Below are 15,628 nucleotides of genomic sequence, written 5' to 3'. Positions count from 1 at the left end.
AAAACTTAGCTGGGCGTGGTGGCATGCGCCTGCAATCGCAGCTTCTCAGGAGGCTGAGGTGGGAGAATCACTTGAACCCGGGGGGTGGAGGTTGCAGTGAGCCAAAATCACACCACTGCACTCCAGCCTGGGTGACAGAGCGAGACTCTGTCTCAATAAATAAATAAAATAAAAAATAAAAAAACTGTTTGACCAGGATGGAGCTTATGTTGATAAATAAAGATTATACTTTTTTTCTTTTTTTTTTTTTTTTTTTTTGAGACGGAGTCCAGGCTGGAGTGCAGTGGCGCGATCTCTGTTCACTGCAAGCTCCGTCATCTCCCAGGTTCACGCCACTCTCCTGCCTCAGCCTCCTGAGTAGCTGGGACCATAGGCGCCCGCCACCACGCCCGGCTAGATTTTGTATTTTCAGTAGAGATGAGGTTTCACCATGTTAGACAGGATGGTCTCAATCTCCTGACCTCGTGATCCACTTGCCTCGGCCTCCCAAAGGTGTGAGCCACCGTGCCCGGCCAAGAAATAGAGTTTATACTTTTTATCTTTTAATTCTGTTCTTTCACAAACTTTTTGCAGTCTCCTCGCATTTGTTGATTTCCTTATGAGAGATCCTACTGGGATGGAACCTAGAATGGAACTCTCGAGTCACTGAAGGAACTAACTCTGCTGATGGGAATCCTGAGTAGACTGCTGATCTGTATAAAAATGGTGATCCCTCCACCTGTGGCAGTGAACACAATGCTAGGTAGGGGCCCTGAGACTCTCTTCTCAGTGACGGCATTTCTGAGAAATGTGTCACCAAATCCTTTCTCTTCTCCAGCCACCAGCTGCAGACCAGCCCCTTGCTTCCTATTTTAGCTTGAGATTTGCTGTATGTATGTAGCACATATGTATAATTGACAGGGTTGCTCTGTTACCCAGGCTGGAGTGCAGTGGTGCAATCACGGCTCACCGCAGCCTCGACCTCCCAGGTTCCAGTGATCCTCCCACTTCATCCTCCTGAGTAGCTGGGACTACAGGCGCCCGCCACCACACCCGGCTAATTTTTTGTATTCTTAGTAGAGACGGTGTTTCACCGTGTTGGCCAGGATGGTCTCGATCTCCTGACCTCGTGATCCACCCACCTCAGCCTCCCAAAGTCCTGGGATTACAGGTATGAGCCACCGCGCCCGGCCTGAATGTTTTATACTTTAGAAACCCACTGCTCCAGGGGCACTGGCGTTAGTTCTTTGTCATTTCACATGGCCTCTTCCTTGGCTGGGGGTGGAACTAAGCAAGTGTGACTGGTGTTGTGAAGCCATGCTGTGTGTGGCATCATGTAATGGACCCCAAACGGAAAGTACTCCAGCAAGGGGACCACAGAGGCAGGCTCAGCACACAAACACCAGGTACTCCCAGGTCACTGGAGCCCAGGCAGCTCCCGAAACCATCAGGTGTGGAAATTATTCCTTTACGCCTGGAAGAACACCCAAAATGCCACAAGAGCTGAATGTAATACCCACAATCTAGTAAAAGGCTGTATCTGTCTGGTCTCAAACAGTTTATACTTAGACCTCTGATACAAAAATCTGTGAATCACTTACATTAAGGCAAACCATACAGCTGAAAGCAGTCACTAACATCCCCATCCCCATCTGGAGCTGAGAACACAGCAGACCGCGGGTTGCTGGTGAACGACACAGCTCAAACAACAAGCCAACCAGTGCAGCCCACAGAACGGCTGGCAAATTTCCTCTTTATATTTTATAAATGGCTAGAGAGTAAGTCCATATTCTAAGCAACCACAATGTCAACGTTCTATCTTATTAACTCATAATCCTAATAACTAAAGGTTAACATGTAAAACGCTAGAAAAATTTGAAACCATCGTGGGGGGAGCATAAATTGAGAACTGAAACGTGAACCAAACCCTAAAAATTATACAGCCTACGACTAGCTTAGATAGAGCTCTCCTATGCTCCCACAGGCCTCATGTAGTTAGAATAATTTTTAAGTAATGTTTGCCAGGATAGCTATTCTTTCCTTACTCCCTTATGCATTGTCAAAAATTTCTTAACCCAAACTCTCTACTTTTCCAGAATTGAAAAGCATGTGATAAATCTCTTCTATAACTCAGGCATCCAAAAACCAATTAAAGAGCGGTTTAAACAGTGCTCTCTGAGAGTATCTGAATATCAATGTAAAGAAATTTTATTCTGGCCGGGCACAGTGGCTCAAGCCTATAATCCCAGCACTTTGGGAGGCCGAGACGGGCGGATCACAAGGTCAGGAGATCAAGACCATCCTGGTTAACGTGGTGAAACCCCGTCTCTACTAAAAAAATACAAAAAAAAAAAACTAGCCGGGCAAGGTGGCGGGCGTCTGTAGTCCCAGCTACTCGGGAGGCTGAGGCAGGAGAATGGCGTGAACCCGGGAGGCGGAGCTTGCAGTGAGCTGAGATCCGGCCACTGCGCTCCAGCCTGGGCGACAGAGCGAGACTCCGTCTCAACAACAACAACAAAAAGATATTTTATTCTTTTTTTTTTTTTTTTGAGATGGGATTTTGCTCTGTCTCTCAGGCTGGAGTGCAGTGATGCGATCTCCACTCACTGCAAGCTCCATTGTCTCCCGGGTTCACGCCATTCTCCTGCCTCAGTCTCCCAAGAAGCTGAGACTACAGGCGCCCACCACCACGCTCGGCTAATTTTTTTGTATTTTTAGTAGAGACGGGGTTTCACGGTGTTCGTCAGGATGATCTCCATCTCCTGACCTCGTGATCCGCCCGCCTCAGCCTCCCAAAGTGCTGGGATTACAGGTGTGAGCTAGCGCGCCTGGTCGAAATTTTCTTATTCTGTATTTTTTTAAGCTGGCAAAGGATAGATGCACGTTTGCCATATTATTCCATAATAATTTGTACATCTGAGATATGTCGTACTTTCTTTTTTTTTTTTTGAGACGGAGTGTTGCTCTGTCGCCCAGGCTGGAGTGCTGTGGCCGGATCTCAGCTCACTGCAAGCTCTGCCTCCCGGGTTCACGCCATTCTCCTACCTCAGCCTCCCGAGTAGCTGGGACTACAGGCGCCCGCCACCTCGCCCGGCTAGTTTTTTGTATTTTTTAGTAGAGATGGGGTTTCACCGTGTTAGCCAGGATGGTCTCAATCTCCTGACCTCGTGATCCGCCCGTCTCAGCCTCCCAAAGTGCTGGGATTACAGGCTTGAGCCACCACGCCTGGCCTGATATGTCGTACTTTCAAGAGAAAATAGATTTTCTTAAGAGACAGGACCTCGGTCTTTCGCCCAGGCTGGAGTACAATGGAGGAGTCATAGCTCACTGCAGCCTCTAACTCCTTGGCTCAGTCTACTCACCTCAGGCTAGGATTTGTAGTAGCTAGGATTACAGGTACATGCCACCACTCCGGCTTTCTTTTGGTTTTTTGCAGAGACAAGGTCTCACTCTGTTGACGAGGCAGGTTCCACATTCCTGGGCTCAAGCAATCCTCCCACATCAGCCTCCTAAATTGTTGGGATTATGGCTGTAATGCCTGGCCTATTTTTCTTTTCCTTTTAAAAAATATTTATTTAAAAATTTAGAGGACGGGTGTGGTGGCTCATGTCTGTAATCCCAGCACTTTGGGAGGCCAAAGCGGGCAGATCACTTGTCAAGACCAGCTTTCGGCAACATGGCGAAATCCCATCTCTACTAAAAACACAAAAATTAGCCAGGCGTGGTGGCGCTAGCCTGTAATCCCAGCTACTTGGGAGGCTAAGGCATAAAAGAGAACCTGGCCAGGTGCAGTGGCTCACGCCTGTAATCCCAGCACTTTGGGAGGCCGAGATGGATGGATCACGAGGTCAGGAGATCGAGACCATCCTGGCTAACATGGTGAAACCCCGTCTCTAATAAAAATACGAAAACAAATGAGCTCGGTGTGGTGGCAGGTGCCTGTGGTCCCAGCTACTTGGAAGGCTGAGGCAGGAGGACAGTGTGAACCTGGGAGGCGGAGCTTGCAGTGAGCAGAGATCACGCCACTGCATTCCAGCCTGGGCAACAGACTGAGATTCTGTCTCCAAAAAAAATAGAGACAAGTTGCCCAGGCTGGCCTCAAACTCCTGGGCTCAAGAGATCTGCCTAGGCTGGGCGCAATGGCTCATGCCTGTAATCTCAGCACTTTGGGAGGCCAAGGCAGGCAGATCACCTGAGATCAGGAGTTCAAGACCAGCCTGGCCAACATGGCAAAACCCCATCTGCACTAATAATACAAAAATTAGCTGGGTGCAGTGGCATGCACCTGTAGTCCCAGCTACTTGGCAGGCTGAGGCAGGAGAATCGCTTGAACCTGGAAGGTGGAGCTTGCAGTGAGCTGAGATCGTGCCACTGTACTCCAGCCTGGGCAACAGAGTGAGATTCTGTCTCAAACTAAACTAAAACTAAAATAAACTAAAACTAAACTAAACTAAACTAAACTAAAATAAAATAAAATAAACAAACATACTGGCCTTTCCAGTGTGGCACCTCTGATGACAAACTAAACTGGCTGTCCCTAAACATCAAATGCCCTCTGTGAATCAGGCCAAGCTCTTCCCTCCTGGTCTACAAGGCTGGGTGGGATGGGTCTGTCCACCTCCAACCTCATCCAGCGCCTGCAGAACCTTGTGAAACCTCTGTTGGCACCTCCAGGGACTCACCAGGACAGGCAGAGGTCAGCATGGGAAGGGTGCGTTCCTCCTCACCGTGCTGGCGATAGCGACGCACAAATTCTTTTTGGCTCTCCAGGATACTAAAATCCGCAGCTATCCTCGTATCAAACACATAGTGCACCCCTGCAGGAGAGAGGAGCATGTTCAGCTTAAAGCACCTACGAAAAGATCTACTTTTAGGTTTCCTCTTTTGTTTTTTTTTGAGACGGAGTCTCGTTCTGTCACCCAGGCCACAGTGCAGTGGCACAATCTCGGCTCACGGCAACCTCCGCCTCTCGGGTTCAAGTGATCCTCCCACCTCAGTCTCCCCAGTAACCAGGATTACAGGCACCCGCCATTATGCCCGGCCAATTTTTGTATTTTTTAGTAGAGATGAAGTTTCACCATGTTGGCCAAGCTGGTCTTGAATTCCTGGGCTCAGGTGATCTACCCACCTTGGCCTCCCAGAGTGCTGGAATTACAGGCGTGAGCCGCTGCGTCCAGCCAATACCTCCTCATTCTTACTCATTTTTGCTTTCTCACGTTTAAGAAACAAACTTAAAGCATAAATTCTACAGGCATCTCTCCTATGATAATAAAATCAGCCTTGGTTGTTTTCTGTTCCTAATGGCGTAAGTTCAAGACTATGTGCTTTACCTTTTTTTATGTAAACAATGAACGTGTATCATTTTTCACAATGAAATATGTATGTTCTCTCTCGTGCTTCTTCTCTCTCTACATCTACATTTTAAAACACCTCACTCCATACAAATTAATGGAATATAATAACATACCCACAGCATTCTCTTCCAATTCACGGGCAAATTAAATTTCAGTCTGTGATGGTTTTTGGTGTGTTTCAAAGTAGAATGTACAGTAAAAGTACAGAATGGCTGGGCATACTTTTATAATGGTTTACATTTTTATACTGATTTCTTTTCTTTTTTTTTTTTTGAGACAGTCTCGCTCTGTTGCCCAGGCTGGAGTGCAGTGGTGTGATCTCAGCTCACTGCAAGCTCCACCTCCCAGGTTCACATCATTCTCCTGCCTCAGCCTCCTGAGTAGCTGGGACTACAGGCACCTGCCACCACGCCCAGCTAATTTTTTGTATTTTTTAGTAGAGACGGGGTTTCACCGTGTTAGCAGGACGATCTTGATCTCTGACCTCATGATCCGCCTGCCTTGGCCTCCCAAAGTGCTGGGATTACAGGCGTGGGCCACCGCGCCCAGCCTGATTTTTTTAATTTTAAATTTTTTGTTTCTCCCCCTTCCCAGGTAACAAAGCTGAGAGAAAATGCAACTAGTTATAAGAAATATTAGGCTGGGCACAGTTGCTCATGCCTGTAATCCCAGCACTTTGGGAGGCCAAGGTGGATGGATCATGAGGTCAGGAGATCGAGACCATCCTGGCTAACATGGTGAAACCCCATCTCTACTAAAAAGTACAAAAAATTAGCCGGGCGTGGTGGGGGGCACCTTGTAGTCCCAGTTACTCGGGAGGCTGAGGCAGGAGAATGGCGTGAACCTGGGAGGCGGAGCTTGCAGTGAGCCGAGATCGTACCACCGCACTCCAGCCTGGGTGATGGAGTGAGACTCTGTCTCAAAAGAAAGAAAAAGAAATATAAATTTTGGGCCGGCCGCAGTGGCTCATGCCTGTAATCCCAGCACTTTGGGAGGCTGAGATGGGTGGATCACGAGGTCAGGAGATCGAGACCATCCTGGCTAACATGGTGAAACCCCGTCTCTACCAAAAAAAAAATAAATAACTCGGGCGTGGTGGTGGGACAGGAGAATGGCGTGAACCTGGGAGGCGGAGCTTGCAGTGAGCCGAGATGGCACCACTGTACCCCAGCCTGGGCGACAGAGCGAGACTCTGTCTCAAAAAAAAAAAGAAATATTATAAATTTTAAAATATTACATTAAGAAATCAATTTTACTGTGGACACATTTTATTGATATATAATATTCCATTATATAATTTTAACAATCTATCCCCAAATAAGAGATTTCATCATGAGAAAATAGAGCATTTGGCAACTTTGATCTTCAGTAAAACTAACCTAACCCGAGGCTTTATGATGACAAGCATGAAGGAGCGACCTAATGTGTGTGCACCTGTTGCTGTAGCTGGGTTTTGGCGGCAGCACATTATGTGCTAGATGACCAGGCCCTGTTAGAGCCCAGGCACCTAGGGAACAGGGAGCATCAGGACCCCCAGGCTGCTGCTCAGACTTCAAGCCTGTCCTGATGATCCTTATTCCAAATATCATTTTATTTCACCAGTAATTCCCAATATATCTACATCTGTGTACTTATTTAGCAGAGATGGGATCTTGCTATGTTGTCCAGGTTCGTCTCGAGCTCCTGGCCTCAAGCAATCTTCTGGTCTTGGCCTTCCAAAGTGCTGGGATTACAGGCATGAGCCACCAAACCTGACCAATATTTACAATTTTTAAAAGCCACTGTAGAATAATAAAAGCTTTTGGCTAGGCGCGGCGGCTCATGCCTATAATCCCAGCACTTTGGGAGGCCAAGGTGGGTGGATCACGAGGTCAAGAGATTAAGACCATCCTGGCCAACATGGTGAAACATCATCTCTACTAAAAATACAAAGATTAGCTGGGTGTGGTGGTGGGCACCTGTAATCCCAGCTACTCAGGAGGCTGAGGCAGGAGAATCTCTTGAACCCGGGAGGCAGAGGTTGTAGTGAGCGGAGATCGCACCATTGCACTCCAGCCTGGGGCACAAGAGCGAGACTCCGTCTCAAAAAACAAACAAACAACAACAAACTCTTATTTGGCAACTCGCTCAGTCTTCCTTTTCTGAACTTGCACATTGACCATCATGCTATGAGGATGCTCAAGGCTATAAAAGCCCCTCTATAAGCAAATGGAGGGAGGCAGTTCCAGTTTGACCAAAGCAGAAGACGCAGAAGCATCATGCATCAACATTTCAGGCAGTGTTATTCCAGTGCTGGCGTCGAGTTCTTTGATTATATTCTCAAATGTCTACCTTTCATTCGTCACTCAGGTAAAGGACACAAGCCCATTCCCTTCCTGCTCTGCTCCTCAGACAGCTTCTTGGGAAGCCAGACACTGACCATTTCAGAAGTGACTGTTTACCAAATACACCCTCTGGGGTGAGGGGTGACTTGGAGGTTGCTGGGCCAGTGTGGGAATCTCCCAGTGTCCCTGTCCGTGTTGTCAGAGGCAGTCACTGTTTGGTCCCAGAGGGGTCAGCTCCCAAAAACACCCGTCTGTGCACAGCAAAGGAGAAAAGTGACACTCGTCTACCATCGATCAGAGGCTGGGTTTTCATGACACACGGGACAACGTCTTTTTACGTTCCAAGAGACTCTTTTGGAAGTTGCTTATATACCCTGCGCCCTTGAAAAACGAACTTTAGATTAAAAAGGGCACTTATAAACTCAAGTTATACATCCCCAATTTATCAAAGGATGACTCACCAAGACTTTTGAGGAAACCACAGAGTCTTCTGGAAGCATCAGTTACACTGACGTTGAATTTAGCAGCAAAATAAGGCAAAGACTGAGGACACACAGACACTACCAGCACTTTGTGCTTTGAGGTATCACATTTCTGGAAGAAGAAATAGAGAATGTCAGGTATCTGCTGATTACACAAGGAGTAAAAGTTACACATCTTAATGAGAAATTCAGAACAACGTAATGGGTGGTCTATGCAAAGACTAATAAAATAGACAAACACCGGCAAACGTAATTAAGGAAAAAGAAGAAAAAAAGTCAGGATTATGGTGAGGTCTGGGCTTCTGGTAAATATTTTTTTTAGAAGTCAGGATTTAAAAAATGAAACATGAGCTGGCTTTGGTGGTGCATGCCTAGAGTTCCAGCTACATAGGAGGCTAAGGCAGGAGGATCGCTTAGGCCAGGAGTTCGAGACTGCAGAGCCTATAATCACGCTTAGCAACAGCCACAGCCACTGCGCTCTAGCCTGGGTGACAGAGTAATACTCTGTTTCTTTTTCATTGTTGTTTCTTTTTTGAGACAGAGTTTCACTCTTATTGTCCAGGCTAGAGTGCAGTGGTACCACAGATCTCGGCTCACTGCAACCTCTGCCTCCCAGGTTCAAGTGATTCTCCTGCCTCAGCCTCCCGAGCAGCTGGGATTACAGGGACCTGCCACCACGCCCAGCTAATTTTTTGTATTTTTAGTAGAGATGGGGTTTTGCCATATTGGGCAGTCTGGTCTCGAACTCCTGACCTTGTGATCCGCCTGCCTCAGCCTCCCAAACTGCTGGGATTACAGGCATGAGCCATCTGGCCTGGCCGATACTCTGTCTTCAAAGAGACCTAACTACAGATCTAAGAGACTTTGTCAATTTCAGGAACAATGTTATATCGGTAAATGTGCCTATCTGGAAAAAATAAATAATTTTAAAGGGAAAATACAAATTACAACATTGGCCAATGAATAACTGAAATAACTACACAACAATAAAAAAACACACACACTAAAATGGCATCCAAAGATGCCTCTTAAAAGTCATAGCCTGGTTGGGCATGGTGGCTCACACCTGTCATCCCAGAACTGTGGGAGGCTGAGGCAGAAGAATTGCTTAAACCCAGGAGGTGGAGGTTGCAGTGAAACAGAGGTTGCAGTGAGCTGAGATCGCTCCACTACACTCCAGCCTGGGCGACAGAGCGAGACTCCAACTCAAAAAAGAAAAGAAAAGAAAAGAAAAGTAACCAGGCCCAAGACATTTTGTGAGTAAGCCTCATCTATAAACTGTTCTAAAAAAACATTGCATAAACTAGCATAAAACCACAAGGCTATCAATATCCTTAAACCAAAACTAGATATTGGCAGTGCAATAGAAGACAGGTTCAGATAAAGAGAGTCAGGGTCCAGGCATGGTGGCTCACGCCTGTAATCCCAGCACTTCGGAGGCCGAGGCCAGCGGATGGCCTGAGGTCAGGAGCTCGAGACCAGCCTGGCCAACAGGGAGAAACCCCATCTCTACTAAAAATACAAAAACTAGTCAGACATGGTGGTGTGCACCTGTAATCCCAGCTACTCAGGGGGCTGAGGCAGGAGAACTGCTTGAACCCAGGAGGTAGAGGTCGCAGTCAGCCAAGATCGCGCCACTGCACTCAAGCCTGGGCGACAGAGCGAGACTCCATCTCAAAAAAGAATAAAAAAATAGACACGCAGCAGGAGGGTGGGGTGGAAGTAATGGGAGAAAAAAAAAAAAAGAAGGCCAGGTACAGTGGCTCATACCTGTAATACCAGCACTTTGGGAGGCCAAGGCGGGTGGATCACTTGAGGCCAGCAATTCAAGACCAGCCTGGCCAACAAGGTGAAGGCCGAAAAAAGAAAGAAATGGACGCACATCTATCAATATATGAGAGAGATGGGATATTTCAGGTCAACGGGGGAAGAACAGAAGATGCTGGAACAATTTGACTTTTTCGAATAGAAAAGAATGTATCCGGCCGGGCATGGTGGCTCATACCTGTAATCCCAGAACTTTGGGAGGCCGAGGCGGGCGGATCACTTGAGGTCAGGAGTTTGAGACCAGCCTGGCCAACATGATGAAACCCTGTCTCTATTAAAAATACAAAAATTAGCTGGGCATGGTGGCACATGCCTTTAATCCCAGCTACTTGAGAGGCTGAGGTAGGAGAATTGCTTGAACCCAGGAAAGAGAGGTTGCAGTAAGCTGAGATCATGCCACTGCACCCCAGCCTGGGAGACAGTGAGACTCCAACTCAAAAAAGAAAAAAAGGAGAAAGAATGTATCCACATCTCACACTGTACTAAAATATAAGTTGTAGACTGGACAAGCAGCATAAGATTATATATAAACTGTCAATAAACATCATCTGGGGCAACCTACTTCTCTAAATAAGCAGGAAAATGCAAATGAGATACAATTTTCTATGCATCAGGCTGGAAAAACTGAATTTGATTTTGAATGTGGCCAGGACGGCTGCACACAGCTGTTTGCCCATATCACTTAGGGAAGTATAAAGTGACACAGACACTTTCGAGGGTGTTTTTGCAAAAACCACTGATACCACAGAATTAAGTCTCTAGCAGTCTGCAAAGCTGCGTCCACTAAGTCTGTATAACATAGCAAAATGGCTGAAGCCATTCTGTTCCCTGAAAGGCCAAGCGTGAGCAGGTGGGGATGGGTATGCATGGCGAACCTGCTGATGGGGGTGGCATCTCCTGGTTCAGACCATCCTAACCAGGCAGCCTGCCGCTTGGTAGCAGAGCTCCCGTGCAACTGCATGGAAGTCAGTGTGCACCCAGACACGACGAATGCTGGCAACACAAAGAACACGTGTCTCTATCTGCATGTGTGATCTAGGTCATGCACGGTGGCTGACGCCTGTAATCCCAGCACTTTGGGAGGCTGAGGCAGAAGGATCGCTTGAGCACAGGAGTTCAGGACCAGTCTAGGCAACATGGCAAAATCCCATCTCTACAAATAATACAAAAATTAGGCAAGTGTGATAGCACGCGTCTGTGGTCCCAGCTGCTCTGGAGGCTACAGGGAGCCTCCGGAGGTGGGAGGATCCCCTGAGTCTTCCCACTGAGCCAAAATTGCACCACTGCACTCCAGCCTGGGTGAGAGCCTATCTCAAAAAGAAAACCATTGTGATCTAATCGATGCTGGATGACTTGTCCAGAAGATGCCATGGGGGTAAATGGCAAACGCGAGAAGCCTCCTTGGCTGTCCCCTATGCTACCACACTTGCGCCAGTGTTTCTTGAGGTTCCTACCTTGCTCTAGCACACTACCTACTGTGAATGGGCTCCTACACCCTGGGCAGGGTAGGATGCTGATGCTTCCTTTGGAGGTGACAGCATGGAAACCAAGAAGTGCTTTTCAGCCTCATCTGCCTTTGTCTCTTTCTCTTTCACCTGTGATATGGTTTGGCCCTGTGTCCCCACCCAAATCTCATGTGAAACCGAAGGCTGGGCCTGGCGGGAGGTGACTGGGTCATGGGGGCAGATCTCCCACTTGCTCTTCTCGTGATAGTGAGTCCTCACAAGATCTGGTTGCTTACAAGGGTGGAGTACCTCCCCCTTCAGTTGCTCTCTCCTGCTGCCACGTGAAGACATGCTTGCTTCCCCTTTGCCCTTCTGCCACGATTGTTTCCCGAGGCCTCCCCAGCCATGTCTCCTGTAAAGCCTGTGGAACTGTGAGTCAATTAAACCTCTCTGCTTTATAAATTACCCAGTGTCAGGTAGTTCTTTGCAGCAATGTGGGAATGGACTAATACAACCTGTCTCACGGAAAGACAAGTGGCACTTCTAGTTCTGTATAGGAGGTCTGCAGGGATGAGCTGAAGGAAGGAGCTTTGGGAATTTTTGGAATTTTTACTTCCTCGATTTTTTACTTCTCTGCCTTGCCCCAAGCTGATCGGTCTATTAGAACATAACTCTGGTGTTCGAAAACGTGCAGCAGAGGCAGAACAGCAGGAGCTCCAGCTCTGTGCTGCCCGCATGACCACCAACACCCGTGTTACCTGACCTCACCAGGCAGAGGCCCTGCTTAAGCCACAGGAGCCTGAGGGGTGATGCCAGCCCCCCACCATTGCCTGACCATCATTAAGGGAGCATGAAATTGTGCAGGGATTTTGCTCTTGATGGAGAGGATTGGAAGAAGGTCAAAGCGGGACGTTAGCAACACCGAGAAAAGGCTGAGATGTGCATCCACTGTCCCAGCAGAGGCTTCTGTACAGGAAGCCAGGACTCACCTCAACCTCCAGGTCGGCTCCCCAGCATCAGCGAATGCCCTGAATGCCTTACCTTGTTAAGGTTCAGAACGCGGAAGAAGTCCTTGGCATTTTGCTGGGAAAGCTGGACTCCTTCCTCTGCAGTCACGCAACTGTCACATGCCAGGCAGTCACTCAAAAATATCCTGGCATCAGCCAGCTTGTGGAATTCTCCCTTCTATGAAAGGAAGGTAATGTTTCAGCATGATTATTCAACAAATACTCTTTAATGTGCTTTTTTAGGGAGGGTAATACCCATATACGAATTCACGGTAAACACCGGAGACAATACCAGGGTCCAGGCCTGGTGCTCAAGGGGCTAGAAGCAGGACAGTCTCTGCCACTAAGCAGCTCAAGGTGGAGGGACACAGGACCCAGGGCCCAGCCCACGATGACACTAGGGAACCATGCAGATGACAAAGGTGGAACCCAGCCCTAGCACCATCATGTGGTAGGAAGTAAATGACCTCTGTGTTCTGGAAGCTGACCCCACTGGCCCTTCCCTCCTCCTAGACCCCTTCCTCTTTAGTGCCTGTGATCCAGCCCTCTGACTGCTCCTCTAGCTCTGTGCTACCTAAACTTACCATCCCACGGCTCCCTGAGGCCTTCAGCAGAGAGGATGTCCAACACCTGCTAAAACAGCGCCACCCCCTCCCCACCCATCTGTACTCACGTTGCTGACTGCTAGCAGGAATCTGTCCCTCCTCGCTAAAATGTAAGCTCATGAAAGCTCGAACACTGTCTTGTTCTCCTGTTCCCCAGCACCTCCAAGAGGTACTGCACACAGACAATGCTCAATAAATAACTGGTGGATGAACATATGAATAGTCTGACGCTTACAGGAGTAATGTCAATAAATTACAGAAGCTCCTCAGGTAGTCCATACATTTGTTTTTCTTTAAAACATGATTTGACAGGAGGCAGCTGTGGATGTGCCCCCACCTTCCATAGCGTGCTGTGAATGGCAGCTCAGGTGTCACCTCTGCCTCCTGTCTACGCATGACCCCATGTCTCTGTGCAGCCCACTCACCCTGGGATCTTGTTCTGCTGCAGACGGGCACTCAGGGCAGATGGGCACTCAGGAGGTCCACATGGGGCTCAAGAGTTTGTGCTTCTAACAAGTTCCAAGTGGGTTGAAGCTACTGCTCCACTCCAAACATTTGGTGCCCACAGCTGCATGAATTCTGCCTCCACAGCCCATCCGGATCGAGGTGCCCATGACCAAATGCACCCCTCACCCAGCAGTGCCTCCTCCCTGCCTTGCCACCAGACACGCTGTGTATAACCCAGTCCTTCCATAAGGTTTCATGGTCCAGGTCTTATTCCCTCCTCATTTGTCACAATCTTTCTTCTTATTCCTGCTGCCTTCCACACTCATGCATTCTGCAGAAGCCCTGTTCCCTTTTATCAGGCCTGCTGGCCTCACTCTGCCCAGGGCAGCCCTGCCACCTGCACTTCCAGCAGAGTGCTCTCCTCACCAAACCCCAGACTCACACACACTGCAGAAGGCCCAGTATCTGTGGAGCTAAAACTGCACTCCCTTCCCTGCACTATGTCCTCTGTTCTGTCTTTACCACTCTGGCAGACTTGCCCAGGCGCACCACCTCTGCCTAGGTTCTCAAAGCTGCCACCCAAGTGGCTTCCTGCAATTATTCCCCCTACTCTAGCCAGCTTAAGTCAGTTACCTCTATCACTTGCCCTAAAACGAACACCTGAGTCATCCCCTTAGTCTCCACAGCTCTGCACTGTCACTGACCTGGCCAAGGGGAGCCACCGTCTCTCCCTAGAGCATGTCTGTCCACACCCTCCTCTTGCCTGGTGCCAGTGCCCTTCCCTAGACTCCCACCCTGAATTCTGACCACTCTTCAGGGTCCACTCCACTAACCCTAACCCAACTCCTCTCACCCGGTGTCCATCACTGACCTGGAAGGGCGCCCACTTAGGCTGTGTACACGTTATCTCATCCTCACCACAGTCCTGGGAGGGAAGTAACCCTACTCCCCAGGCCTCTGATAAGGAAATGAGACTCACAGGGCTTAGATATCTGTTCAAGATGTCACAACCAGAGGGCAGGTGACGGAGGCCCCTGGGGCCGGCCATTTAAGCGTACTGGCCCCAGCTGCCTCCAGGACTCCAATGCACCCTACCTCTCTTCTGCTTGTGGCCAGCTCTTTGAGTGCTTGTCTCAGGCCCTGTTGCTCCCTAAGCCCCACAGTCCCCACAGCATACAGGGCAACCAGAAAACCTCTCAGATTAAACATATCAGGACTACTGAACTTAAGGAAAAAATATGCTTCTGCCATATTGCCAACTCTCCATTTATAAATTGGTACCAGTACTTTCTAAGGGTAGAATGACCTTAACCTCTCCCAACATCCTTCACTCAGTAAAACAGGGATAATGGCCAGGCTTACAGGTAATGCTTCTCCTGAGCATGAAATGAGACTGCACATAAAATGACATTTTTTTTTTGAGATGGAGTCTCACTCTGTCGCCCAGGCTGGAGTGCAGTGGTGTGATCTCGGCTCACCACAAACTCCACCTCCTGGGTTCAAGGGATTCTCTTGCCTCAGGCTCCTGAGTAGCTGGAATTACAGGCATGCACACCATGCCCAGCTAATTTTGCATTTTTAGTAGAGACAGGGTTTATCCATGTTGGTCAGGCTGGTCTTGAACTCCCGACCTCAGGTGATCCACCCATCTCGGCCTCCCAAAGTGTTGGGATTACAGACGTGAGCCAACATGCCTGGCCATAAAATCACATTCTTGAGAGCCAGGCTCAGGGTATGTACCCAATAAGCAGAAACCATCGTTACTAGCTAAGGATAATTTAAAAACAAGAACTGAATTAGAAAAGAGGCCGGGTACAGTGGCTCACGCCTGTAATCCCAGCACTTTCGGAGGCCGAGGCGGGTGGATCACCTGAGGTCAGGAGTTTGAGAACAGCCTGACCAACATGGTTTCACCCCGTCTCTACTAAATACAAAAAATTAGCCGGGCGTGGTGGTGCACGCCTGTAATCCCAGCTACTTGGGAGGCTAAGGCAGGAAAATCTCTTTAACCTGGGTGGCGAAGGTTGCAGTGAACCAAGATTGCACCGCTGCACTCCAGCCTGGGCCACAGAGCAAGACTCCGTCTCAAAAAAAAAAAGAAAGAGAAAAAAGGAAACTATTAAAAAAAATTAACGACAGAATCATGAAATTTGAGTTA

At 48.4% G+C, this 15,628-nt stretch overlaps 1 protein-coding gene across 1 annotated transcript in view; it reads right to left on the bottom strand.

Annotated features, from left to right (window-relative positions):
• NARF (nuclear prelamin A recognition factor) overlaps positions 1–15,628 on the bottom strand; it is a 30,050-nt gene that overhangs the window by 10,643 nt on the left and 3,779 nt on the right. The window contains exons 3-5 of the mRNA XM_023194071.2: positions 12,453–12,596; positions 8,119–8,251; positions 4,662–4,796 (exon numbers count right to left, since the gene is read on the bottom strand). Of these exons, the coding sequence (XP_023049839.1) occupies positions 4,662–4,796; positions 8,119–8,251; positions 12,453–12,596 (412 nt within the window). The remainder of the gene's footprint in view (positions 1–4,661; positions 4,797–8,118; positions 8,252–12,452; positions 12,597–15,628) is intronic.

This window comes from Piliocolobus tephrosceles, chromosome 16, assembly GCF_002776525.5.
Source record: "Piliocolobus tephrosceles isolate RC106 chromosome 16, ASM277652v3, whole genome shotgun sequence".
Taxonomy (NCBI): Eukaryota; Metazoa; Chordata; class Mammalia; order Primates; family Cercopithecidae; genus Piliocolobus; species Piliocolobus tephrosceles.
The sequence above is the reverse complement of the archived record's forward strand: the minus strand, read 5'-3'. Positions and strand labels throughout refer to the sequence as shown.